This window comes from Bos javanicus, chromosome 7 (genome assembly GCF_032452875.1).
Source record: "Bos javanicus breed banteng chromosome 7, ARS-OSU_banteng_1.0, whole genome shotgun sequence".
NCBI lineage: Eukaryota > Metazoa > Chordata > Mammalia > Artiodactyla > Bovidae > Bos > Bos javanicus.
Genome location: NC_083874.1, coordinates 10644198 through 10670761, shown reverse-complemented (window position 1 = coordinate 10670761; position 26564 = coordinate 10644198). Strand labels below are relative to the sequence as shown.

The following is a 26564-nucleotide window of genomic DNA, read 5'->3' as shown; positions in this document are numbered from 1 at the left end:
GGCTTTATAGTCAATAAAGCAGAAATATATGTTTTTCTGGAACTCTCTTGCTTTTTCGATGATCCAGCAGATGTTGGCAATTTGATCTCTGGTTCCTCTGCCTTTTCTAAAAGCAGCTTGAACATCAGGAAGTTCATGGTTCATGTATTGCTGAAGCAATTGTGCAGTAGTTTGAGCATTCTTTTTTTATTGCCTTTCTTTGGGATTGGACTGAAAACTGACCTTTTCCAGTCCTGTGGCCACTGCTGAGTTTTCCAAATTTGCTGGCATATTGAGTGCAGCACTTTCACAGCATCATCTTTCAGGATTTGAAATAGCTCAACTGGAATTCCATCACCTCCACTAGCTTTGTTCGTAGTGATGCTTTCTAAGGCCCACTTGACTTCACATTCCAGGATGTCTGGCTCTAGGTCAGTGATCACACCATCGTGACTATCTGGGTCGTGAAGATCTTTTTGTACAGTTCTCCTGTGGATTCTTGCCATCTCTTCTTAATATCTTCTGCTTGTATTAGTTTCATACTATTTCTGTCCTTTATCGAGCCCATCTTTGCATGAAATATTCCCTTGGTATCTCTAATTTTTCTTGAAGAGATCTCTAGTCTTTCCCCTTCTGTTGTTTTCCTCTATTTCCTTGCATCGATTGCTGAGGAAGGCTTTCTTATCTCTCCTTGCTATTCTTTGGAATTCTGCATTCAGATGCTTATATCTTTCCTTTTCTCCTTTGCTTTTCACTTCTCGTCTTTTCACAGCTATTTGTAAGGCCTCCCCAGACAGCCATTTTGCTTTTTTGCATTTCTTTTCCATGGGGATGGTCTTGATCCCTGTCTCCTGTACGATGTCACGAACCTCATTCCATAGTTCATCAGGCAGTCTATCTATCAGATTTAGGCACTTAAATCTATTTCTCACTTCCACTGTATAATCATAAGGGACTTGATTTAGGTCATACCTGAATCGTCTAGTGGTTTTCCCTACTTTCTTCAATTTAAGTCTGAATTTGGTAAAAAGGAGTTCATGATCTGAGCCACAGTCAGCTCCTGGTCTTGTTTTTGTTGACTGTATAGAGCTTCTCCATCTTTGGCTGCAAAGAATATAATCAATCTGATTTCGGTGTTGACCATCTGGTGATGTCCATGTATAGAGTCTTGTCTTATGTTGTTGGAGGAGGGTGTTTGCTATGACCAGTGCATTTTCTTAGCAAAACTCCTGAGAAATCTGTATGCAGGTCAGGAAGCAACAGTTAGAACTGGACATGGAACAACAGACTGGTTATTTAACTTGTGTGTCTTTCCCCTGTGTTTCATGTGTACTGAAAGTCTGGTCTCAAAGAACAGGTACCAGAAAGGTTTTTCTAGAACGGGCCAGATAGTAAACAATTTTGGCTTTGTGGTCTTTCAGACTGTTTCACAAGCACTCAACTTCACACTGTAGCCTGAAAGCAACTATGGGCAATAAACCAGTGAATAGTGTGGTTCTGAACCAGTAAGAGTTTATTTGCAAGACAGGCAGCTTCCTGGATTTGCTAAGCCTCGGTCTAAAGGTTAGATTAGATATAGGTTAAATTGATTGGGCTTCTCCGATGGCATAGTGGGTAAAGAATCAGCCCGCAATGCAGACTGTTTCACAAGCACTCAAGACAGGCAGCTTCCTGGATTTGCTAAGCCTCGGTCTAAAGGTTAGATTATGTTAGGTAGGTAGAATAGGGAAAAGGAATCCAAAATGGCGGTGGCTAAAAGACAAGGACAGTCAAAGGAAGGTCTGAGGACCAGAGTGAAAACTTCAGGCAGAACAAACAGCACTCCTGGCTAAGCCCAATTTGCATAGGGCAGGCCCAGGTGGAGGAAAAAAACATATAAAAGGAGGAGCCAAAGAGCTTCTCAAGGACTCTCTCTCCCGCGTGCATGCGCACGCTCTCTCTTTTTCTCTCTCTCTCTTTCTCTCTCTCTCTTTCTCCCTCCCCACGCACTCCTCCACTCCCTTCTCTTCGAGTCTTGGATTCTCCTGCTATCTTCTAAATAAAATGGAGCTGTAACTCTGATTTGCCTAAGAGCTGTAACACGGTTTGTCCAAGACCCAAGAGCTGTGATGCGCCGAGGGCTTTAATGTCCATTGCTCCAAATCTTTGTTGTGACGACACAAAGAACCAAGGAACATACACTCGCGTGACAATTAGATATAGGTTAAATTGACTGGGCTTCCCCAATGGCTTAGTGGGTAAAGAATCTGCCTGCAATGCAGGAAGACACAGGCAGATGAGGGTTCGATCCCTCAATCAGAAAGATGCCCTGGAAGAGATCAATACTAGAGGCAACCCACTCTGTATTCTTGCCTGGAGAGGAGCCTGGAGGGCTGGACATGACTGAAGCAACAGCACACACACACACACACACACACACACTTATGATATGGACACAAACCTTTATTTAGCACAAACGGGATGTTTTCAGTTCATGTCTTATCAGGAAATATATAACATCAGACTGATATTATTGATGTTAAGATTGATCATTAAGTTCATTTGGTGCCTATCTGATCTAACATTACAAAAATACACTTTGGTCCTTGTAATAAATCAATAATCACTTAAGAGAATTCTTTAGCATTGTGAGATTGGCCAGTTTTTCAACAAGATTTCCCCCAGTGCTTTTAGTGGTGATTTACTGGATACTGAAAAATTGTCATTATCTACTTCTGTCATATCTTCTACACTTATTTTCAAATATGTTAAGTATCATTATGTACTCATGGATATTTTAAATTTAACACGTTATGATCATTTAAAGTCATTTTCCATTTGGTTTAAATTGATACAAATCTGGTCAGTGGATGTCCATGGGACATTTCTATGTCCCACTGGTCTTGGATCTTGCTAAGATCTCATTCTGAGAATGAAATAGTTTGTTATACATGTAAGTAAAACTTAAAAAATGTGCAGTAGCAATATACTCTTTCTAATCCAGCACACCTTACAAATGTAAGGATGTAGAGATTTTATTTATTTACAGGATTCTGATTTCATTCTTAACAAAACCTTTTCTTTAACATGTAAGCTCTGTGAAATTAGAAACTAGATCTTTTAATTTAGTGCAGTACATGGTGTGTACTGAGCTTCCATGGTGGCTCAGATGGTAAAGAATCTGCCTGCAATGCAGGAGGCCTGACATCAATCCGTGGGTCAGGAAGATCCCCTGAAGAAAGGAATAGCTATCCACTCCAGTATTCTTGCCTGGAGAATTCCATGGGCAGAAGAGCCTGGTGGGCTATGGACTATGGGGTCACAAAGAGTCAGACACTATGGAGCGACTTACAAACACCCACACATATGGTGAGTAGTAAAATATATTTTTCTCATGCATAAGTTTGAGGGTGAAGAAGTTGAAGCATGTATGTATTGAAACCAACTGTCCTGCTTGCTTGTAACTCAAGTGTTTTTAGGACATAACCCAGGAAAAATTTGGGACACCATAGCAATTGTTTACCCTCCATGTATATATTTGAATCTTACTTTCCTGTCTTATGGTATTTTAAGTCAGTTTTCTGAAGCTCATTTTCCTTGTCATATACCTTCAAATATCTTCATATACCTACAAACTTGAGGAACTTTGTAGAAAAAGGTTGAAGCAGGTGATTTAATCTAAGGCAACTGGGGAATTACATCAGAGCCCTTTGACTATGCCAAGAGTGAGGTGAGCATACCATATGGAGTAGAAAAGCAAAATTCTCCCAGCAATCTAAATATCAACAATTCCCATCATACTTCCTTACACAATGGTTCTGTGAAGAGTTCCTTTAACAAACATGAAAACATATTTTAAAAGTTTTGCCCAGAGATGACGGTTCAGAATTTTCCTTTCCGAACAGGATACAAGATCATCTGATTTAGCCGTTAATTTAAGTCTCCTGAGAAGGAATATGTAAAAATGACACTTTGTTAGAAACTGCAAAACTTTTACACCGAAAACTAAAGAAGATTGTCAAAAGAAGTCAAAAAAGACACAAAGAAATGGATCAACATGCCACATTCATGGATCAGAAGACAATACTGTTAAAATGGTAGCATTGCAGCAAATTGACCTATAGATTCAATGCAATCCTTATCAACATCTCAGTAACCTTATGATGTTGAATAAATATCCCCAGTTTCAATCAACTGATATTACTGTGGATGTTTTGTGCACATGGCTTTGTGCTGACCCTGTGCATTAAAAATAACACAGGCAAGATTTCTGATTTCACAAACCTTACCATCTAGTGGGAAGACAAATACAAATGGTCAATTATATTTGTGAAATGGGAGGTCCCTCTGGCCTGGTCCCTCCAATGATGTCCCTATCTTTTTGCTCTCCATGAAATGACCTAGAGCATTCTCTGTCCAGATGATTCTCTCTGTGTTAATGAAAAGAAAACAAAGGACCTCCCTGGCTTCTTAAAAGATGTGATAAGTGGAAATCAGTGAACCTGAAATCAGTGAACCTGATTTCACCAGGTACAGTAGTGTGGATGAGGGTAGTGGGAAGTTCATGAATAAAGATATGGGCATGAATTGGTATGCTGGGTCCTAGGTTAGGTATGACATTTATCAGTAAAATGTCAAATAAATAACAAGCCCTCCAGATGATTTTTGATGTACTGTAAGACTTGAGAGTCTTTAGTTTCACCAACAGCATATCTTAAGAGTGTCCCCCAACCCATAAGAAAAGTACTACAAGCTAATAGAAAAATATACCAAGGATATGAACAAATTGTTTCCAGAGATTGAAATATTACTGACTCATAAAGAAAGATGTTCCCTTTCACTAATAATAAAAAGGATACAAAGATACACATCTTTCCCTAGATATGCTATTTTCCTCTCAGATGGGTAAAAGTACAAAATTGGATAATAACCTTGTGGTGAGGCTGTAGGGAAATATGTGGCTCAGGATAAAAAATCTGCCTGCCAATGCAAGAAATGCAAGAGATGTGAGTTTGACCCCTAGGTTGGCAAGATCCTGGAAGTGGACATGGCAATGCACTCTAGTGTTCTTGCCCAGAAAATCCCATGGATAGAGGAGCTTGCAGGCTACAGTACATGGAATCACAACAGAGTTCACCAAAAGTGAGCACACACACACATACTACTGTTGTCAGGGTCGATGGAGTGACCTCAAGATGTTGAAATATGGAAGTATCTACAAACATGCAGTTGTGAATTTGACGCAGTATCCAACCTAACTGCATAATCAAAAATGAGATCAATGAAGTAAGTGTAAACAGTTGCAACATTATTTGTATTAGCAAATGATCTAACAAAAACACTCACTATAAGAGCCTTGATATGTAGTTTATCCAACAGAATGCCACATGGTCAAAAAATAATGGAGAATCTCTTTGTAGACTCAAGAGAATAATCTATCAGATGTGTGAAAAAAGAAGGATCAAATAAGAAATACATAGATTGTATTTACTGTGTAAAACATCTATTGACACGTGCAGGAGAAGCCAACTTTGGTTTTTGGACCAAGAGGAATTCAGTGTCTGGAGTTCGAAGTGAGATGGAGATGGTTCCTTTCTTATTGTCTTGGCATTCAAAGCCCCAATATTTTAACTCTTCAACAAGTGTAAAATTGTGTATTAAGTATGGATATTTTGACATCTAGTCACATGGCTGTAGGAAACATGGCCTTGGATTGTTGTTCAAACTTCTGGGGGCTCCTGTGATTCTTAAGCATTTTGTGCTACAGTCATTTCATGCTTGCTTTCATGTGAGTGCCATTTGTATTTCAGTAAATTCCCCATTGTTTCAGGTTGCCAGAGAGTGTTGGTTTTGATGAACCAGAGAAAGTAAGCAGCTCACTTGGTCAGGTGAAGAGGCAAAGATTGCTCCTGACTCACCTGTACTCACTGGTTCCTCTGGTCCCCTCTGACCTCTGCCATCATCAAATCTTTCTTTCTACAGCCCTTGTGCACTCAATTCCAGAAGACTCTCATGGTATTGAGAATTCTATTGACAACCATGTCACTGTCCCCTGTGGTATACATAACCACTTCCAGGTTTGAAATCAAATGCGAATCTGGGTGGGCTTCCAAGGTGGTGATAAAGAATGCAGTAAAGAACACAGGAGACATGAGACACAGGTTTCATCCCAGGGTTGGGACGATCCCATGGAGAAGAGAATGGCTACCCACTCCAGTATTCTTTCCTGGGAAAGTCCATGGAAAAGCAGTCTTGGGGGCTACAGCCTATTGGGTTGCAAGAGTTGGAGATGACTTAGAGACTAAACCACCATGGCTAATTCACATTGTTTTATCACTGAAGCCAAAACAACATTGTAAAGCAATTATCCTCCAGTTTGAGAAAAACAAACAAACAAACAAACAAAAAAAGAACTTCCTCTACAAAAAAAAAGCAAAAACACAAACTGAGCTTTCTTTGTTTTTGGAGAAAACATTCAAAGTTTAGAGAGTTTTCATGTAAGGGAGCTTCTCCTGGTGGCTTCCAGATAGAGACACTGTGAGAGGGTCCAGGAGAGGCCACCTGAGAAGGAACACATATAGGCCCTGAGAGCTATACCAGCTCCCTTGCTGACAGATAGGAAGACAATGAGACCTCAGTCCAACAACCACAAGGAACTGAACCTTGCCAGAAGTCAGAGGGTTGGATGAGGATTCCGAGCCTCAATAAGAATGCAGTCCAGGTGGACAGAATGATTTCAGCATTGTAAAAATCTGAGCATCCATCCCAGTTGTACCATGCAAGATTTAATTTTTTCTTGTTTTACATGGGTGGGAATTTGTTACCCAGCAGCACACATTGAATGTAGCCACTCTGAGGGTTCTCCTCTGCACATCATAGTGGGCCATGAGGACAGCAAAGCTGCTGAGGTGGGTGCACTGGCAGGTGGTTCCCACCATCTTGCAGCCTCTGGTGGCCTGGTGACCACTTACATTCTGGCCACACTCCCAGAAGATGCAGTATGCATTCTTCTTTGGCCCAAGGATCACTGACTATAGGGACAGGAAGTAGGTGTGAGCTGGTGGGTCTATTGCTCAGAAATGCTGACCCAGAGCTAGCTTATGCTAGGCTTTCCTGGGGATATGATGCACTTGTGGGGGAGCCCTCTGAAACCCAAGGCTCTGCCCAGGACTCAGGACTCTTCCACATCCACAGTTCCATCCCAGCAGGACTCACATGTTGGAAGACCAAGGTGACAGGGGAGCTGAGGTTCTGGGTGTTATTGTTGCTGATAAAGGTGGATATACCATCTGACATCAGGATGGGGGAGACTTCCCACAGCAAACCCCTGTGTGTCTCATGTGCAATTGCCTGTTCCTCAGTATCCAGGACCAGGGGGACTTTATCCAGCAACTTTCCCATCCCAGGTGTGGAGATAAGCCCTACTACTATAGGACCTGCAGGACAAGGACAAGATTGACATCTGGGAGTACCCAACATGACCCCTCTTTTAGATGGACTTTCTTTGTAGCCCCATCATAACCTGCAATTCCTTTTAAACTTTCATTTTGTTTCATGGTTAGTGGCCACAAGAGGCTGCTCTTAGTGGGGCAAGGTTTCTCTAATAATTAGATACAGCAAGGTGACTCAGTTATGCACATATATACATTCTTTTTATATTATTTTCCATTATGATTTGTCTTAGGTGTTTACAGTTTTTTTGAATGCACTGTTCAGTTCAGTTCAGTTGCTCAGTCGTGTCCGACTCTTTGTGACCTCATGAACTGCAATACGCCAGGCCTTCTTGTCCATCTCCAACTCCCGGAGTCCACCTAAACCCATGTCCACTGAGTCGGTGATGCCATCCAACTATCTTATCCTCGGTCGTCCCCTTCTTCTCCTGCTCTCAATCTTTCCTAGAATCAGGGTCTTTTCAAATGAGTCAGCTCTTCGCATCAGGTGCCCAAAGTATTGGAGTTTCAGCTTCAACATCAGTCCTTGGGACACAGTAAAATTCCGGATTTGCAGGAATTGAGTAACCAATAAGTCCACCACCATGACTTCTTTCACACTGATGACATGATGAATTTCTTGAAACACACACAACTAAGTATCTTTTGTTCTCACTTAATGGCTCAAAGAATAACACTTCAGGTTTTCCATGCAATAAGAAGATACAGTTCAAATGATTTTTTTTCTGCCACTCTGCACAGCTTGAGGGATCTTAATTTCCTGAGCAGGGACTGAAGCTGGGCGCAGAGCAGTGAAAGTGCCAAGTCTTAACCACTGGACTGCCAGGGAATCCCTCCAAAGATCTTTTTAAAATTACTTAATTCATTTTAATTGGAGGCTAATTACTTTACAGTATTGGGGTGGCTTTTGCCATACATTAACATGAATCAGCCATGGATGTACATAGGTTTCCCCATCCTGAACCCCACTCCCATGTCTCCCTTCCACATCCCTCTGGGTTGTCCCAGAGCACTGGTTCTGAGTGGCCTGTTTCATGCATCAGACTTGCACTGGTCATCTATTTTACATATGTAATATACATGTTTCAATGCTAGTCTCTCAAATCACCCCACTTTCACCTTCTCCCACATAGTCCAAAAGTCTGTTCTTTACCTCTGCCTCTCTTTAGCTGTCTTGCAAATAGGGTCATCATTACCATCTTTCTACATTCTATGCTATGCTGCTATGCTATGCTAAGTCACTTCAGTCATGTCCGACTCTATGTGACCCCATAGACGGTAGCCTACCAGGCTCCCCCGTCCCTGGGATTTTCCAGGCAAGAACACTGGAGTGGGTTGCCATTTCCTTCTCCAATGCATGAAAGTGAAAAGTGAAAGTGAAGTCGCTCGGTCGTGTCCGACTCTTAGCGACCCCATGGACCGCAGCCTACCAGGCTCCTCTGTCCATGGGGTTTTCCAGGCAAGAGTGCTGGAGTGAGGTGTCATTGCCTTCTCCACTACATTCTATATATATGCATTAATATCCTATATTGGTGTTTCTCTTTCTGACTTATTTCACTCTATATAATAGGCTCCAACTTCATCCCCCTCATTAGAACTGACACAAATGCATTCTTTTTTATAGCTGAGTAATTTTCCATTCAGTATATGTACCACAACTTCCTTATCCATTCATCTGCCGATGGACATCTAGGTTATTTCCATGCCCTAGCTATTGTAAACAGTGCAGCAATGAACACTGGGGTACACGTGTTTCTTTCAATTCTGGTTTCTTTGGTGTGTATGCCCAGCAGTGGGATGCTGGGTCATATGGCAGTTCTATTTCCAGCTTTTTAAGGAATCTCCACACTGTTCTCCATAGAGAACAGTGGCCATACTAGTCTGCATTTACACCAACAGTATAAGAGGGTTCCCTTTTCTTCACACCCTCTCCAGCACTTATTGTTTGTAGACTTTCTGATGGCAGCCATGCTGAAAGGTGTGAGATGGTATCTCATTGAGGTTTTGATTAGCATTTTCTGATAATGAGCAATATTGAGTATCTTTTCCTGTGTTTATTAACCATCTATAGGTCTTCTTTGGAGAAATGTCTGTTTAGTTCTTTGGCCCAGTTTTTGATTGTGTCATTTGTTTTTCTGGTATTGAGCTGCATGAGCTGTTTGTATATTTTGGAGTTCAATTCTTTGTTGTCAGTTGCTTCATTTGCTATTATTTTCTCCCATTCTGAAGGCTGCCTTTTCACCTTGTTTATAGTTTCCTTCATTGTGTGAAAGCTTTTACTTTTAATTAGGCCCAATTTGTTTATTTTGTTTTTATTTCCTTTACTCTGGGAGGTGGGTCATAGAGGATCCTGCTGTGATTTATGTCAGAGACTGTTCTACCTATGTTTTCTTCTAAGAGTTTTATAGTTTCTAGTCTTATGTTTAGATCTTTAATCCATTTTGAGTTTATTTTTGTGCACAGTGTTAGAAAGTGCTCTAGTTTCATTCTTGTATGGGTGGTCAGCCAGTTTTCCCAACACCACTTGTTAAAGAGATTGTCTTTTCTCCATTATATATTTTTGCCTCCTTAGTCAAAGATAAGGTGTCCATAGGTGAATGGATTTATCTCTGGGCTTTTTATTTTATTCCATTGATCTATATTTCTGTCTTTGTGCCAGTCCCATACTGTCTTGATGACTGTACTTTATAGCATAGTCTGAAGTCAGGAAGGTTGATGCCTCCAGTTCCATTCTTCTTTCTCAAGATTATTTTGGCTACTCAAAGTTTTTTATGTTTCCATACAAATTGTGAAATTACTTGTCCTAGCTCTGTGAAAAATCAAAGATCTTTTAAAGTAACTTGGAAAGGTAATATTTTAGAAATGATACATGAGACCATAGAAAGATAAATATTTTCTTTGAAAGAAAGAAAAGAAATTTAAGAATTCTTTAGTTAAAAAAAAATTTCCTTGTCAGATGGACTTGTCAGGATAAGATCAAAATACCTATCAGACTGGATGAAATTTGGTTGAGCCTGGTCTTTCTCAGAAGTCCCATCTCCCTACGTTTCCTAACCCTGAAGTTATAGAATATAATAACAGTTAAATGTCCTTCAAAAAAAAAAATCTATCTGTTTCTAATTGTATGTCTTGATTCCTCTAATCAGAGTTTAGGAAATGTTTTCTTCATGGAGTCATAAAATGTCAGTTTGAAAATTGATAAAAGTCTAGAAAAGTTATCTGTTGTTAATTGCCTGAGATGTAAAGGAAAAGTCACTGAAGTCCTTTGGGACAATCCTTACCATCCCCAGTATGAGTTATTTATTCCTAGGTCTATAGAAAGCTCAGGGAAATTTCTGGTGTTTGGGATGGGCAACTTCACTCACGAAGGTTTCAAATATTGTGCTCCAGGAAATTATGCACAATGGAACACAGATAAATTTTGTTTTTCTTGAACAAGACGACAGGAAGCCATAGAAGAAAATTCCAGAATGAAAGAAAGATATCCCTAACTTTTAAGCACTGCTGCTACTGCTAAGTCTCTTCAATCGTGTCCAACTCTGTGCGACCCCATAGACGGCAGCCCACCAGGCTCCCCCATCCCTGGGATTCTCCAGGCAAGAACACTGGAGTGGGTTGCCATTTCCTTCTCCAATGCATGAAAGTGAAAAAATAAAGTGAAGTTGCTCAGTCGTGTCCGACTCTTAGCGACCCCATGGACTGCAGCCCACCAGGCCCCTCCATCCATGGGATTTTCCAGGCAAGAGTACTGGAGTGGGTTGCCATTGCCTTCTCCACTTTTAAGCACAAGAGACACCAAATTTTAGGAGAAAGTAGAAGATGTAATTTCATTAAGCCATGGATTTGTTTGGTCCTTTGCCCATAGATAGTAGAAATAGCTGACCAGATTACTTGAAGTTTAGAATCCTTCAATGGCTATCTGATGCCATTACTGTGTTTCTCTATAGAGAAAGTATATTTCGTTTCTTCACTATGTATATCATCTCTGCAGGAAGTAGGGGACAGTGGCAAATATTTATTCACACACACACACACACACACACACACACACACATATATATATAATATGAAGAAGATTTCAGTATTTCTACTATAAATCATGAGATTAAAAGATGCTTACTCCTTGGAAGGAAGGTTACAACTAACCTAGACAGCATATTAAAAAGCAGAGATATTACTTTGCCAACAAAGGTCCGTCTAGTCAAAGCTATGGTTTTTGCAGTAGTCATGTATGCATGTGAGAGTTGGACTATAAAGAAAGCTGAGCGCCAAAGAATTGATGCTTTTGAACTGTGGTGTTGGAGAAGACTCTTGAGAGTCCCTTGGACAGCAAGGAGATCCAACTAGTCCACCTAAAGGAGATCAGTCCTAAGTGTTCATCTGAGGGACTGATGTTGAAGCCAAAACTCCAGTACTTTGGCCACCTGATGTGAGGAGCTGACTCATTGGAAAAGACCCTGATGCTGGGAAAGATTGAAGGCAGGAGGAGAAGGGGACGACAGAGGATGAGATGGTTGGATGGCATCACTGACTCAATGGAGATGAGTTTGAGTAAACTCCAGGAATTGGTGATAGACAGGGAGGCCTGGCGTGCTGCAGTCCATGGGGCTGCAAAGAGCTGGACATGACTGAACAACTGAACTGAACTATAAACCTAACCCACGTACAATAGATGTGCTAGCAGAATAATGATCCCACAAAGATGTCAACATCTTAACTCTGGAAGCTGCAAAAATATATGAGCTTACATGGAAAAATGAATTTTTATGATCTTTAGGTGGAAAATGTATCCTGGATTACCCTGATGAGCCAATGTAATGATCTGGGTCTTCATAAAGGAGAGAGGAAAGTAAGAGAGTAAGACGCGGGAAAAGATATAATGATGGAGGTGAGGAAGAGAGAGAGAGAGAGAGAGAGAGAGAGAGAGAGAGAGAGAGAGAGAGAGATGAAAGAGGAGGAAAAGAAGAAGGGGAAGAAGGAGGAGGAGGATAGAGGTGAGCTGACTGATCTGAAAAGCTACACTAAACAGACTTTGAAGATTGAGTGAATTACGAGGCCACTAACCATGGAATGCAGGCATCACCAAGAAGTTAAAAAAAAGGTGAAGAAATGTGTATTTCCCTAAAGTCTCCAGAAGGGATACAGACATTTTAATTTTAGTTCTATAAGATCCATTTTGAACTTTTGACCTCTAGATCTGTAGGATAAATTTGTTTGTTTTTAGCAGCAAGTGTGTGGTAACCTGTTACAGCAACGGTAGGAAACTACACTATGGAAGTGTAAGTTTTCTTGGATTCTAAAGTGAGGGAAGCTCAGATTCTGTTCTGTGTCTCCCAGGGACAGGGTTATGCCCTTGATGAGGCTGAGTTGACTCAAGAACATGGAGAGTCACACACCATTAGCATTCCCTTAAGCAGAGACTCATGAGTTATTTGTTCTATTCTCTCTGAATGAGTGTAATCCATGAGTGGGACAGGGCTGTGGTAGAGCAAGTCATTGAATCTCTTAGATCTGTGGGGTCCTCCCCATGTGGACAGCATCAATTGTATGAGGGAAGCCACATTAACTCCCACTAGGTTATACTCTGCAACCTTGGCTGAATCAGAATTTAGTGTGAGGAGGATGTTCAGCACCCCCCGCCCCCCACTAAGGCTTGACCCACTTAGAGTCTGAAAAGGGAAGCATGTGGTTAGTTCTGATTGAGTTAATTTAAGAAAATGGTCTTAATTTGGAGGGAGGAGACAAATGAGGCAACTGAGAGTTTAAATGTTTCACAATTTTGAAACAATTTGAAAAGCAATTTGACCTAGCTCACACAGCAAACACTTGGTTGAGCTAATATTTCATTCCAGATTTGTTTCAGCCTGGGAACTAGGATCTACACAATGCTCTGGGATCATAAGGAAATACTTGGGTTTAATTGGTATACAGGATGGTTAATAATAAAAAAAAATATAGTAGGAGAGAGAATTACTTTGATATTTCCAAAGGAAAGAAGCACCATAAAATAATCAATAATTTTGTCTGATATTTTACCCCCTTAATGATCAGTTATTCATTCATTCATTTTTGTTTAGTAAGTAATTTCTGATCATTTGGAAAATGTTAAACACTGGAGAGAGAGATTGATGAATAATACAGTTTCTGCCCCTTCTTTCAGGTGCAGATTATTCACTCATTAATTTAACCAATCATGTAGCAATTATGCATTGAGTAGTTCTACATGTCTGGCACTGTGTGAAATATTGAAGATATAACAGACAGGAAAAGCAAAATGGTGCCTGCAGATGGTAAATCTAGAAGGAAACAGATATTAATCAAATAGAGAAAATCAAGAGCAAAGTGACTCTGACAAAACTCTCTAGGGGCTATTGGAAAGAAACATGGAAGAATCTGGTCTAACCTGAGCAGGTACAGGCTTCATGGAAGAATCAACATGTAGAGATATGTCTGAAGGAGTACATAGTTTTGAGTCAAGGAATAAAAAAGAGTGTTTTAAAGAGAAGGAATATGTGCAAAGCCTTTGTCCCAAAGAGGCACACTGAATTTTCAAAATTGAAAGAAATTTGATGTGGCTGGAATAATGGTGAGTACATGGTATATGAAGCTGGAGAGGAAAGCAGGAGATGAATCAAACAAATTCTCACTGATGTATGGCTCTTGGTTTTGACCCTATATGTAATGTTTTTACCAAAGAGTGCAATGATTTTATTTGTGTTTTGAAAAGATCTTTCTGATTTCTGGGTAAAGGATGTATTGGGAGGTGACAAGGATGGAAAGAATAATCAGTGAGGTGAGCATAGCAGGTGTTTAGGCAAGCTGGCAGCCTGGCTAAGGAGGAGGTGATGGAAGTTGAGATAGCAGGAGAGATTGTGGACATATTGAAAAGATAAGAACAAAAAGATCAAAGGTGGTATGTTGTGATGGTAATAAGATAGCTGTTGAGAGTAACTTTCAGGATCCAAACTTGTGCCAAAGGATGAATGTGGTATCATGAAGATTGAGAAGGACACCATGAGAAAGAACTGGATTAGGGTAAAGACTGCAAGCCTTAAATTGGAAAGCTGAGTTGATGAAGACTTTGAGATACCAAAAATGTCAAATACTCCATACTCCTTTAGATTTAAGAGGAGAAGTAAGAGATAAAGAAACTAATGGTCACCATTTGCAGCTATTGTGACTGAATCTAAGGAATAAATGTTGTCTAGGAGAAAAGAATAAAACAGGAATTAAAGTTGTTCTGGAACCAATCACTTGTATGGAACTACAAAGGAGACAGAGATTAGCAAGAGAGAATGGAAGAAAGACAAAGAGGAATGTGTAAGTAGAATCTAGTGAGGATAAGGATGGAGTGTTTTATGAGAAAACAGCAGAGAATGATCAGAAATTGTGAAAGATTTTCTGGGAGATGGAGATCATTGTAAATCTAAGAGATATTTGTTTTGGTGAACTATAGGGGAAAGAAACTATAATTTGCATGGGAGCCAGCACGGGAGTTCCCACCCATGACAAAGGTCATGCGGAGAGGACCTGACATGCAAAGGTGAATCAGGACCCGAGAGGCCGCCTGGACCTGCCCAAGCATCTACCCCAAAACCAAAATCTGTTTCACTATTTCATGACTTTCACCAACTTTTCTGACATTAACGGGGGTGGGGGTGGGGGTGGGGGCTATCCCCGACCACCATTTCTCTGAAGAAAATCAACTTAGAGTTCTAGGTAATAAGTCTCCAAGGTATAATAGGTGTGTTCCAATTCAAACCTCTCTGATGACTTTTTAGCTTGTCTGACAGGTTTGTTCAGATTCCTGCAGCTACGAATGTGATTGGCACGGGAAGCTTAAGATATTCTAACAATGCAGAGCTTCTCGGAGAGTTAAGAAATTATTAGAATAGCACTGGTGGAGGGTTTTATTGTTGAGCCAATACTTGCTGCCAAGTTTCCACATCCCCTGTATTGTGTCCTTGGGAGTATATTAATTGATATAGTTGGTATATAGGGAAAATAAGTAGTAACCTTGGTGTTAATAACCTTGGACCCTTGAGTTAATTCTTTCATTGTTATAGCCCACCAGTCTTTTGCCCTATAGGAATGCAACTTTAATGCTTCCGGAGGGTGGCGCCTGACTTCAGAATAATCACCTTTAGAGAAAATAAGTTTTCTGATTGACTAACCATTATTCAGAAGAAAGGGTCATAAAATGTTAACAGGCCTCTTGGCCAGAAGATGATGTAAATCATCTAAAGCCATATGATAAGTTTGCAGAAAGAAAGCCTGGCTTCGATAAGGGTCAAGGACTGCTGATCTTGCATGACTCTCTACCCCTATTATCCTCTATGCACAACTTAAGGTATAAAAGCTACTTTGGAAAATAAAGTTGTGGGCCTTGCTCATCAGGCTTGGTCTCCCTGTGTCATTTTTTCTTGTTTCCTTTTCTCTCGTTTTCTTCTCTGTTCTTCCTTCAGGATGACTAACTTGGAGCGTGGGGGCCCTCTGAGACCACTTATTTGCCCAGGCTTCTAAGACCCACTCGAGAAGGTGCCTAAGGTGGGGCACTTTCCACGATTTGAGAGGGCACCTGTGGCCTCCGTGGTCAGTGCAAACCTGATGTCACAGGTTTTATTGGCTTTCCGGGTAAACCAGTTAGATCAAGGCTTTGTCTCTCCCCTTTTGCTATTCTTTTGCCAACGCTGTCCTCCCGAGGGAATCCCTGGATCCAACCAGGGCTGGACCCTGGTAGGCTGAAGGCATGAGTTTAAGGCAGGGAAATAAAGACAGAAATGTCAACTCTTGGCTGGTAGCTAGAAGATGGCCAAGTAGTACATGTTGGTAAGACAGAAGAGAACCAAACATGTATCCACAGCTACGGGGAAAATACTGTTGAAAATGAGAGGAAAGAGTGAGGGAAGAAGGGTAAGGGGAAGAGAGAATGAGAGAATATGTGTGAAAAAGAGTATAAGGGAAATTGATAAGCATTAATAATGGTATTCAAAGCAGAGGTGGAATAATTGTCTTCAGAGAGGAGAAGGTTCATTGTCTCAATGATATAAGAGGATGCACACTGATAGTTTTTATGGCATAGAGTTCACAAAGTATCATCACCACAAGGTTGATTTTCTTTGTGAAATAAGTGCTGAGAACATTTGTTGAGAAAGGGCAAAGTGGTAGAAGATTCAATGGTGGAAGCAGTGCTTATGGAAGTTGGGGGGACAGGTAATGTGAGAAATGCAGAAGGGCTTCCAGGCAAATAGTAGTTTCCTTTCAGTGAGATGGAAGATTGAAGGCATTAAATAGAAGATGGAAGAGGTCAGAAAATATAAGGAAAATAAGTTTGTAAGTCTAAACCAGTAAGTGTTGTTTCTTGGTCATCACTGCCATGAGTTATCTTGTGTCACTACTGCTTATCTTTTTCAGTTCTGTGGTGGGTAGAGGGAACCAAGGGGCTTTACCAGTGTCTCAGGGGTAAAGAATCTGTCTGCTGTGCAGGAGACCTGCATTTGATCCCTGGATTGGGAAGATCCCCTGGAGGAGTGCATGACAACCCACTCCAGTATTCTTGCTAGAGAATCCCATAGACAGAGGATCCTGGCGTGCTGTAGTCCATAGGAAGGCACGGAATCAGACACAACTGAAGCAATGGAGCACAGCACAGCACAGCACAGCACAGCATAGCACAGAGAGTGCCCCAATATCAGGCAATCTTGTTAAGAAAGTCTAAAATTCCAGCTAACACCTTTCTCTTTGGTGCACAGATAAGTACATAATCTCCCCCCATTTTCTGCATTTTTGAGGGGTGCTGCTGAGTGTTACATAGAGACAGGTGTACAGCAAAATGGTAGGATAATGTGACTCTGAATAGAATGTACCTCACCATTTCAGATCTTTGATAGTTGCTTATTTAGTTGACCATGCATGGCACATAGTAAGTTTTCATTAGGAATACTGATATGAGTCAAGATGGACACAGTTCCTCGAAGGAATACAAGTGAAATACATTTTGTAAACAAACTGAGACCACTGCTAATGGTTAGTGTGTGTGTGTGTGTGTGTGTGTGCGCGTGCACACATGCATGCATGCTCAGTAGTGTCCAATTGTGTGCAACCCAATGGACTGTACCTGCCAGGCTCCTTTGTGCATGGAATTTTCCAGGCAAGAATTCTGGAGTTCATTGCCATTTTCTACCTAGGGGATCTTCCTGACTCAGGGTTCAAACCCAGGTATCTGGCATCTCCTGCATTGACAGACAGATTCTTTACCACCAATGCCACTTGAGAATGAGTGAAACAGTAAACAAAGGGTAAGCCATCCTAAGACAGCAACAGCTCATATGCAGCTGTCCAGTGTGCTAGGCATGTGCTGATCAATGAATTGGTTAGTGAAGTGCTCTGGGGGCAGTGCATGATCTTACCTCACTGTGTTTGCAACCTTCAGACATGGTCCTGCTGGAGAGCGTGTACTTCTCAGACTCAGCTTTGCTTTTCCTGATTCTTTTCAACCACTTCCTGTATTGCTCACGGACCTGCAAAGCATGCTCTGAGTCAGCTCACCTGAGAGGAGTGAGGGTGGGATGGGTCCTGACAGGGAGTCAAGACAGTGGTACCTGCTGGCTGAGGAGGCAGTACACCAGGAAGATGAAGACGCCCTGCAGGCTGTTGATGATGGTGAAGAGGTAGGCCATGACGCGGGCAGCCTGTCCCACCTGCAGGATTCCCAGAAACCACGTGCATCCCAAGATGAAGAGCTGAGCTGTGGCTTTAAATGTCAGCATCCTGAGTAGGAGGAGAAAGTAAGTTCCTGATACAACCAGAGCCATTCTCATCTTCACTCATGGATGGTCCTTCCTTTCCCTGTTGGTAATGACTTCTCAGACTGGGTTGTGATTGGTTTTATTCTTTGCTGTCAATGATGCTCCACAATAGAAATGCCACTGAGGTCTAGAATGACATTTTGATTTGGATGGAAAGGGAAGCGACACTTCATAAGTTGCAAAATCTTTATGATCCTCTGTGGAGATACCTAATTTCATTCAACCAATGTTCCTGAGGAAGTACCATGCATCACACTCTGTGTTGGGTCCTGGGCATTAAACATCACAAAGGTGAGATATCTATTTTCATAAAGCTCATGATCTACTCAAATGACTAATACAACAAAACAGTAAGATGCATAATTTAGAAAAGATAATGGTAGAAATGCAAAAGAAAGAGCATCAGATATGCACAAGATTTCCTGGAACAAAGGTCTGCCTAAACCTCTTAGAAGATTTAATGTTCACTGGGATTTTTACCAGGAAGAGGAGTGGGAGAGAGGTGAGAACGAGCTTGAAATGTGGGGTGTGAAAGTGTACTAGAATATGTGGAAGTGGTCACATATTCCTCTAAGTGCTTCATGGGAACATAATTGTTCTCTGCACATTTGTCATAGGACTGCTGACAAAGTCCAGAGAATGTTGCTGAGGGAGTCACAAGGTCACAAACTGGAATTAGAGATGGATAGAGAACACCACTGGGTCTGAACTTGCTGCCTTAGGACACCTCCATTCATTTTACTCTGGCTTTCCTTAGAAAACCTGAGAATGGACACAAGGACCTGTTCAGGCACATGCCTTCACTTTTGCAACCACACATCTGCAGGGCTGTCAGTCTCTTCTCCATCTTACCTCGTGTTCTGGAGGGTGGACACCTCACTATTGAGGGAACAGAGTTTTCTTTTCAAAATCCAAAGGGTCATCAGAAAGAAGGCTAAATTGACCTTCAGGAAACCAGAAAAGATTTATTGAGTAAAATTTCAGTCCCTTGTCTAGCCTGTCCAACATCATTTCCACACTTAAGTAGTTTCTATTTTTAACCATATCAGTGTGTTAAGTTTTAAGAATGGTCTTAGAAAATGCAACCAAACCCATGATAACCCAGGAACACTCCTGTTCTTGTCACCTCTGTCACCAACCCATGCCCCCCACTTTTAGTTCTCTTTAAATGATGCTTAGCTGAGTATTAAAGATGCTTTGATGTCATCACTCACAGAGAAGATGGCACAGACTGGTCCAAGGAAACCCCATTTAAATCCCTTTTCTGAGTGGAGCCAGCAGCTGAGAAGGGAGAGAATAAAAAATGCATTTGTGGTCAAGAAGATGTGGTATATATTTACGGTGGAATATTACTCAGTCAGAAGGAACTAAATAATGCCATCTGCAGTGACATGAATGGACCTAGAGATTGTCATACTAAGTGAAGTAAGTCAGATAGAGAAAGACAAATATCATATGATATTGCTTATATGCAGTATCTTAAAAAAAGTATATAAATGAGCCTATTTACAAAACAAATAAAGTCGCAGATGTAGAAAACAAGCTTATAGTTACAAAGGGGGAAAGGAGGGAACAAGTTGGGTGAGTGGGATTGACATATACACGCTGTTATATTTAAAACAGATAACTAATAAGTACCTACTATAGAGCTCATGGTACTGTACTCAATACTTTGTAATGACCTATATGCAAAAAGAATCTGAAAAGGGGCTGAATATATGTATATGGATAATTGATTCACTTTGCTGTACAGCAAAAACTAACACAACATTGTAAATCAACTATATTCCAATGAAGGAACACATGTATACCTGTGGCAGATTCATTATGATATTTGGCAAAATTAATACAATTATGTAAAGTTTAAAAAAAAAGTGAATTTGCATTGCATATGAGTGCATATATATGGAATCTAGAAAAATGGTACTGGTGAATTTATTTGTAGATCAGGAAGAGAGGCACAGACATAGAGAACAGACTTGTGGACACAATGAGGGGAGAATGTGGGGTGAATTGAGAGAGCAGCATTGAAATGTGTACATTACCATGTGTAAAATAGTTAGTGGGAAATTGTTGCATAACACAGGGAACTCAACCCAATGCCCTGTGACAACCTAGAGGCATGGGATGGGGGTGGGTGGGAGGGAGTATCAAGAAGGGGAAATGTATGCATATTTATGGGTGATTCACATTGTTGTATGGCAGAAACAAATAGGACACTGCAAGGCAATTATCCTCCAATTAAAAACAGATATTTAGTTTCATTTTTTTAACAAGTGGTTGACCAGTTTTCCCAGCACCACTTGTTAAAGAGATTGTCTTTAATCCATTGTATATTCCTGCCTCCTTTGTCAAAGATAAGGTGTCCCTAGGTGCGTGGATTTATCTCTGGGCTTTCTATTTTGTTCCATTGATCAATATTTCTGTCTTTGTGCCAATACCATACTGTCTTGATGACTGTGGCTTTGTAGTAGAGCCTGAAGTCAGGCAGGTTGATTCCTCCGTTCCATTCTTCTTTCTCAAGATTGCTTTGGCTATTCGAGGTTTTTTGTATTTCCATACAAATAGTGAAATTGTTTGTTCTAGCTCTCTGAAAAATACCGTTGGTATCTTGATAGGGATTGCATTGAATCTATAAATTGCTTTGGGTAGTATACTCATTTTCACTATATTGATTCTTCCAATCCATGAACATGGTATATTTCTCCATCTATTAGTGTCCTCTTTGATTTCTTTCACCAGTGTTTTATGCTACTGCTGCTGCTGCTAAGTCACTTCAGTCATGTCCGACTCTGTGCAACCCCACTGATGGCAGCCCGCAAGGCTCCCCCATCCCTGGGATTCTCCAGGCAAGAACACTGGAGTGGGTTGCCATTTCCTTCTCCAATGCATGTAAGTGAAAAGTGAAAGTGAAGTCTCTGAGTCTTGTCTGACTCTTAGCGACCCCATGGACTGTGGCCCACCAGGCTCCTCCGTCCATGGGATTTTCCAGGTGAGAGTGCTGGAGTGGGGTGCCATTGCCTTCTCCTAGTGTTTTATAGTTTTATATATATAGGTCTTTAGTTTCTTTAGGTAGATATATTCCTAAGTATTTTATTCTTTTCGTTGCAATGGTGAATGGAATTGTTACCTTAATTTCTCTTTCTGTTTTCTCATTATTAGTGTATAGGAATGCAAGGGATTTCTGTGTGTTGATTTTATATCCTGCAATTTTACTATATTCATTGATTAGTTCTAGTAATTTTCTGGTGGAGTCTTTAGGGTTTTCTATGTAGAGGATCATGTCATCTACAAACAGTGAGAGTTTTACTTCTTCTTTTCCATTTTGGATTCCTTTTATTTATTTTTCTGCTCTGATTGCTGTGGCCAAAACTTCCAAAACTATGTTGAATAGTAATGGTGAAAGTGGGCACCCTTGTCTTGTTCCTGACTTTAGAGGAAATGCTTTCAATTTTTCACCCTTGAGGATAATGTTTGCTGTGGGTTTGTCATATATAGCTTTTATTATGTTGAGGTATATTTCTTCTATTCCTGCTTTATGGAGAGTTTTTATCATAAATGGATGTTGAATTTTGTCAAAGGCTTTCTCTGCATCTATTGAGATAATCATATGGTTTTTATTTTTCAATTTGTTAATGTGGTGTATTACATTGATTGATTTGTGGATATTGAAGAATCCTTGCATCCCTGGGATAAAGCCCACTTGGTCATGGTGTATGATCTTTAACTTGTAAAAGAATGAAACTAGAACACTTTCTAACACCATACACAAAAATAAACTCAAAATGGATTAAAGATCTAAACGTAAGACCAGAAACTATAGAACTCCCAGAGGAGAACATAGGCAAAACACTCTCCAATATACATCACAGCAGGATCTTCTATGACCCACCTCCCAGAATATTGGAAATAAAAGCAAAAATAAACAAATGGGACCTAATTAAACTTTAAAGCTTCTGCACAACAAAGGAAATTATAAGCAAGGTGAAAAGACAGCCTTCAGAATGGGAGAAAATAATAGCAAATGAAGCAACTGACAAACAACTAATCTCAAAAATATACAAGCAACTCCTACAGCTCAATTCCAGAAAAATAAATGACCCAATCAAAAAATGGGCCAAAGAACTAAATAGACATTTCTCCAAAGAAGACATACAGATGGCTAACGAACACATGAAAAGATGCTCAACATCACTCATTATCAGAGAAATGCAAATCAAAACCACTGTGAGGTACCATTTCACACCAGTCAGAATGGCTGGGATCCAAAAGTCTACAAGCAATAAATGCTGGACAGGGTGTGGAGAAAAGGGAATCCTCTTACACTGTTGGTGGGAACAAAAACTAGTACAGCCACTAAGGAGAACAGTGTGGAGATTCCTTAAAAAACTGGAAATAGAACTGCCTTGTGATCCAGCAATCCCACTGCTGGGCATACACACTAAGGAAACCAGAAGGGAAAGAGACACATGTACCCCAATGTTCATCACAGCACTGTTTATAATAGCCAGGATAAGGAAGCAACCTAGATGTCCATCAGCAGATGAATGGATAAGAAAGCAGTGGTACATATACACAATGGAGTATTACTCAGCCATTAAAAAGAATACATTTGAATCAGTTCTAACTAGGTGGATGAAACTGGAGCCTATTATACAGAGTGAAGTAAGCCTGAAAGAAAAACACCAATACAGTATACTAAGGCATATATATGGAATTTAGAAAGATGGTAACAATAACCATGTATACAAGACAGCAAAAGAGACGCAGATGTATAGAACAGTCTTTTGGACTCTGTGGGAGAGGTAGAAGATGGGATGATTTGGGAGAATGGCATTGAAACATGTGTAATATCATATATGAAATGAGTCACCAGTCCAGGTTTGATGCACGATACTGGATGTTTGGGGCTGGTGCACTGGGACGACCCAGTGGGATGGTATGGGGAGGGAGGAGGGAGGAGGGTTCAGGATGGGGAACACGTGTATACCTGTGGTGGATTCATATTGATATATGGCAAAACCAATACAATATTGTAAAGTTAAAAAATAAAATATAATATATAAAAAATAAAAAAACCCAGATATTTAAAAAGTGACTCCCTTAAAAAATTAAAAAAATGCATTTATCCTTAGGGATCTATAATAATTATATAATTCACTCCTTATTCAAGACGTATTGAGCATCTCTTTTTTGATAGATTCTGTGATTTTCTCTGACAATAAAGTGGTGAAGAGACTATACATGTAAATCCCGTATTGGCAGGAGATACACAATTTAATGATAAAAAAGGGAGGTTATGACAATGTATGTTTGAATGTAATGCTCAGTTTTGGGTCTAAGGAAATAGAATGGGTTAAGGAAGATTCCCAAAGAAATCATGTTTCAGTAGAAACAAGACCGATGAATTGATGTTTCTGAGATAATCAGGGTTGAAGCAGGGAAGTCTGTAAATGTGTTAGTTTTTGAGAGTCCTCTGAACCTAACATAGTTTTAAGAGCCTTTCTTGCATTATTCAATTTAATTTTTTGTCTACTGTAAAACTCATCCACTGCTTTTTTTTAAATTATGGTTTTATTGAGATATGATTTCACATCCAATGAAATTTATCCATTAAAACTGTACAGTTGAGTGATCTCTGGATAGTCACAGAGTTGTGCAACCATCACCACAGTCTAACTTCAGAACACTTTCAACTCCTCAAACAGAAACTGCATTCACAATAGCATGAGGAAATCCTCATTCCCACTTCCATGCATCCAACCCTGATCCTAGCCCCCGGGTACCATTAATCAACTTTCTGTCACTGTGGACCTGCCTGTTCAGGATACTCACATAAATGGAATCATACAGTACGTGGTCTTCTGTGACTAGATTCTTTCACTTAATGTTTTCAAGGTTCATTCATGTTGCAACATGGTTTTATGGCTGAAAACTCATTTTTAGTCTTTCTTCATAGCTGAATAATATTCTATTATGTGGCTATGCTACTTTTTGGTATGCCTTCATCAGCTGATGGACGTATGTCATTCTCAGGCTTTGGGTATTCTGAATAATGCTGCAATGAACACTGATGTGATTTTTTTGTGTGGATTGACATGTGTTTAGGATATATGCCTAAGAGTGGAATTGCTGGGTCATTTCGTACCTACATATCAAAACTTTTGAGAAATTGTTTTCTACAAGTGGTTGCACTAATTTCATTTCAGCAAGCAATATATGAGGGTTCTAATTGTTCCATAACTTTTCATTTTTCTAATTGTCAGTCTTTATTTCCTTTAATCATTTAAGTGAATGAGTATGAAGTGACGTGTTCTTTTGTGGGTTTTAATTTGTATTTTCCTAATGACTAATGATGTTGAACATCTTTTCATGCACTTATTGTCATTTACTTATCTTTGGAGAAATCTTTATTCAAAATTAGTGTCCTTTTTTGGGGAATGGTGGCGAGTGGTAAAGAATCTGATTTTCAATGCAGGAGATGCAAGTGACTCAGGTTTGACCCAGGGTCAGGCAGATTCCCTGGGTATGCCAACCCATTCCAATATTCTTGCCTGGGAAATCCATGGGCAGAGGAGCCTGGAAAGCTACAGTCCATGGGGTTGCAAAGAGTTGGATACATCTTAGTGACTAAGCAAGCAGGCAAGGAATCACTGTTGAACTTGGTATTAGAGACAGAAATTCTGTTTTCAGAAGAACAATACTTGACATGAATACTTAACCAGATTGAGGAGAGGGTCATAACTAGCAAACAGGCAGAAAAATTGAAGAGATAGACCTGGAGTCAAACGGAATGAGGACTTGGCCTTTCTGAGTCACAACCAAGAAGAGACCTACAAGTGAAAGGGAGCATGTCCAGGGCTTCTGGTTCAAGATGGAGGAATAGAAGGATTCTGCTCATCTCCTCCTGCAAAACCACCAAAATCACAACTAGCTGTTGAACAACCACAGACAGGAGGACGCTGGAATCTACCAAAGAAAGATACTCCACGCCCAAAGATAAAGAAGAAATGGCAGGAGATGGTAGGAGGGGCACAGTCACGATAAAATCAAATCCTATACCCACCGAGTGGGTAACCCACAACCTGGAGAACAATAATACAAAAGAAGATCACCCACCATTGTGAAGGTTTGGAACCACACGTCAGACTTCTAGCCTGGGAGCCCAACAAAAGAACTGGGAATCCTCAGGGAATCTGACTGGGAAGCCTAGTGGGATTTGATTACAAGACTTCCACAGAACTGGGGGAAACAGAGACTCTACTCTTGGAGGGCACAAACAAAACCTTGCATGCACCAAGACTCAAAGGAAAAGAGCAGTGACTCCACAGGAAACTGAACCAAAACTACCTGCAATGTTGGAGGGTATCCTGTGGAGGTGTGGGTCAGCAGGGGCTCATCACAGGGACAGAGGGGACTGGCAGCAGCTGTCTGGGAATGTCTCCTTTGGTGTAAACCCTCTTGGAGAAATTAACCTGACCACAGAGCCCATAGACCTGAGGGTTGGGTCACCTCAGCCAAAAAACTACCAGAGAGGAAGTGCAACCCCATCCATCAGCAGATAATTGGATTAAAGCTTTATTGAGTAAGGCCCTGCCCACCAAAGCATGACCCAGGTTTTCCAACCACCAGTCCCTGCCATTAGGAAGCTTACACAAAGAGAAGAAGCAAGAAGAACCACAATCCCACAGCAACCAAAACAAAACCACACCAGAGTTAATCAGCATGACAAAGCAGAAAGTTACATCCCAGATGAAGGGACACGATAAAACCCCAGAAAAACAGCTAAATGATGTGGATGTAGGCAACAGTCCACAAAAAGTGTTCAGAATAATGATAATGAATATGATTCAGGATATTGGGAAAAGTATGGAGGCAAAGATTGAGAAGATACAAGAAATGTTTACCAAAGGCCTACAAGAACTAAAGAACAAAGAAGCAGAGATGAATAATACCCTAGAAGGAATCCATAACAGAATAACTGAGGCGGATAAATGACCTGGAGGACAGAATGGTAGAAATCACTGCCATAGAACAGAATATAGGCAGAAAGAATGAAAGAATGAAGAAAGAATGAAAAGAAATGCAGGCAGCCTAAGAGAACTCTGGGATATTAAATGCGCAAACAGTCACATTATAGGGGTCCCAGAAGGAGAAGAGAGAGATAAATGACCTGAGAACATATTTGAAGAGATAATAGCTAAAAACTTCCCTAACATGGGAAAGAAAATAGTCAACCAAGTCCAAGAAGCACATTGAGTCCAGGCAGGGTAAATCCAAGGAGGAACACACTGAGACACATGGTAATCAAATTGGCAAAAATTAAAGACAGAGATAAAATATTAAA

The 26564-nt window shown here is 40.5% G+C and overlaps 1 protein-coding gene across 3 annotated transcripts in view; it reads right to left on the bottom strand.

Annotated features, from left to right (window-relative positions):
- Window positions 1-2079: 2079 nt before the first annotated feature.
- The window catches only part of LOC133250516 (adhesion G protein-coupled receptor E2-like), a 67296-nt gene continuing 42811 nt past the window's right edge, over window positions 2080-26564 (bottom strand). The window contains exons 14-18 of one of the 3 annotated variants that reach the window (XM_061421836.1): window positions 19432-19498; window positions 19070-19161; window positions 18011-18179; window positions 17819-17929; window positions 2080-3902 (exon numbers count right to left, since the gene is read on the bottom strand). In XM_061421836.1, coding sequence (XP_061277820.1) covers window positions 3894-3902; window positions 17819-17929; window positions 18011-18179; window positions 19070-19161; window positions 19432-19498 — 448 coding nt within the window. In that variant the 3' untranslated portion in view covers window positions 2080-3893. Of the gene's footprint in view, window positions 3903-17818; window positions 17930-18010; window positions 18487-19069; window positions 19162-19431; window positions 19499-26564 lie in introns of those variants that run through there. The other 2 variants (XM_061421838.1, XM_061421837.1) reach the window with 2 other exon arrangements.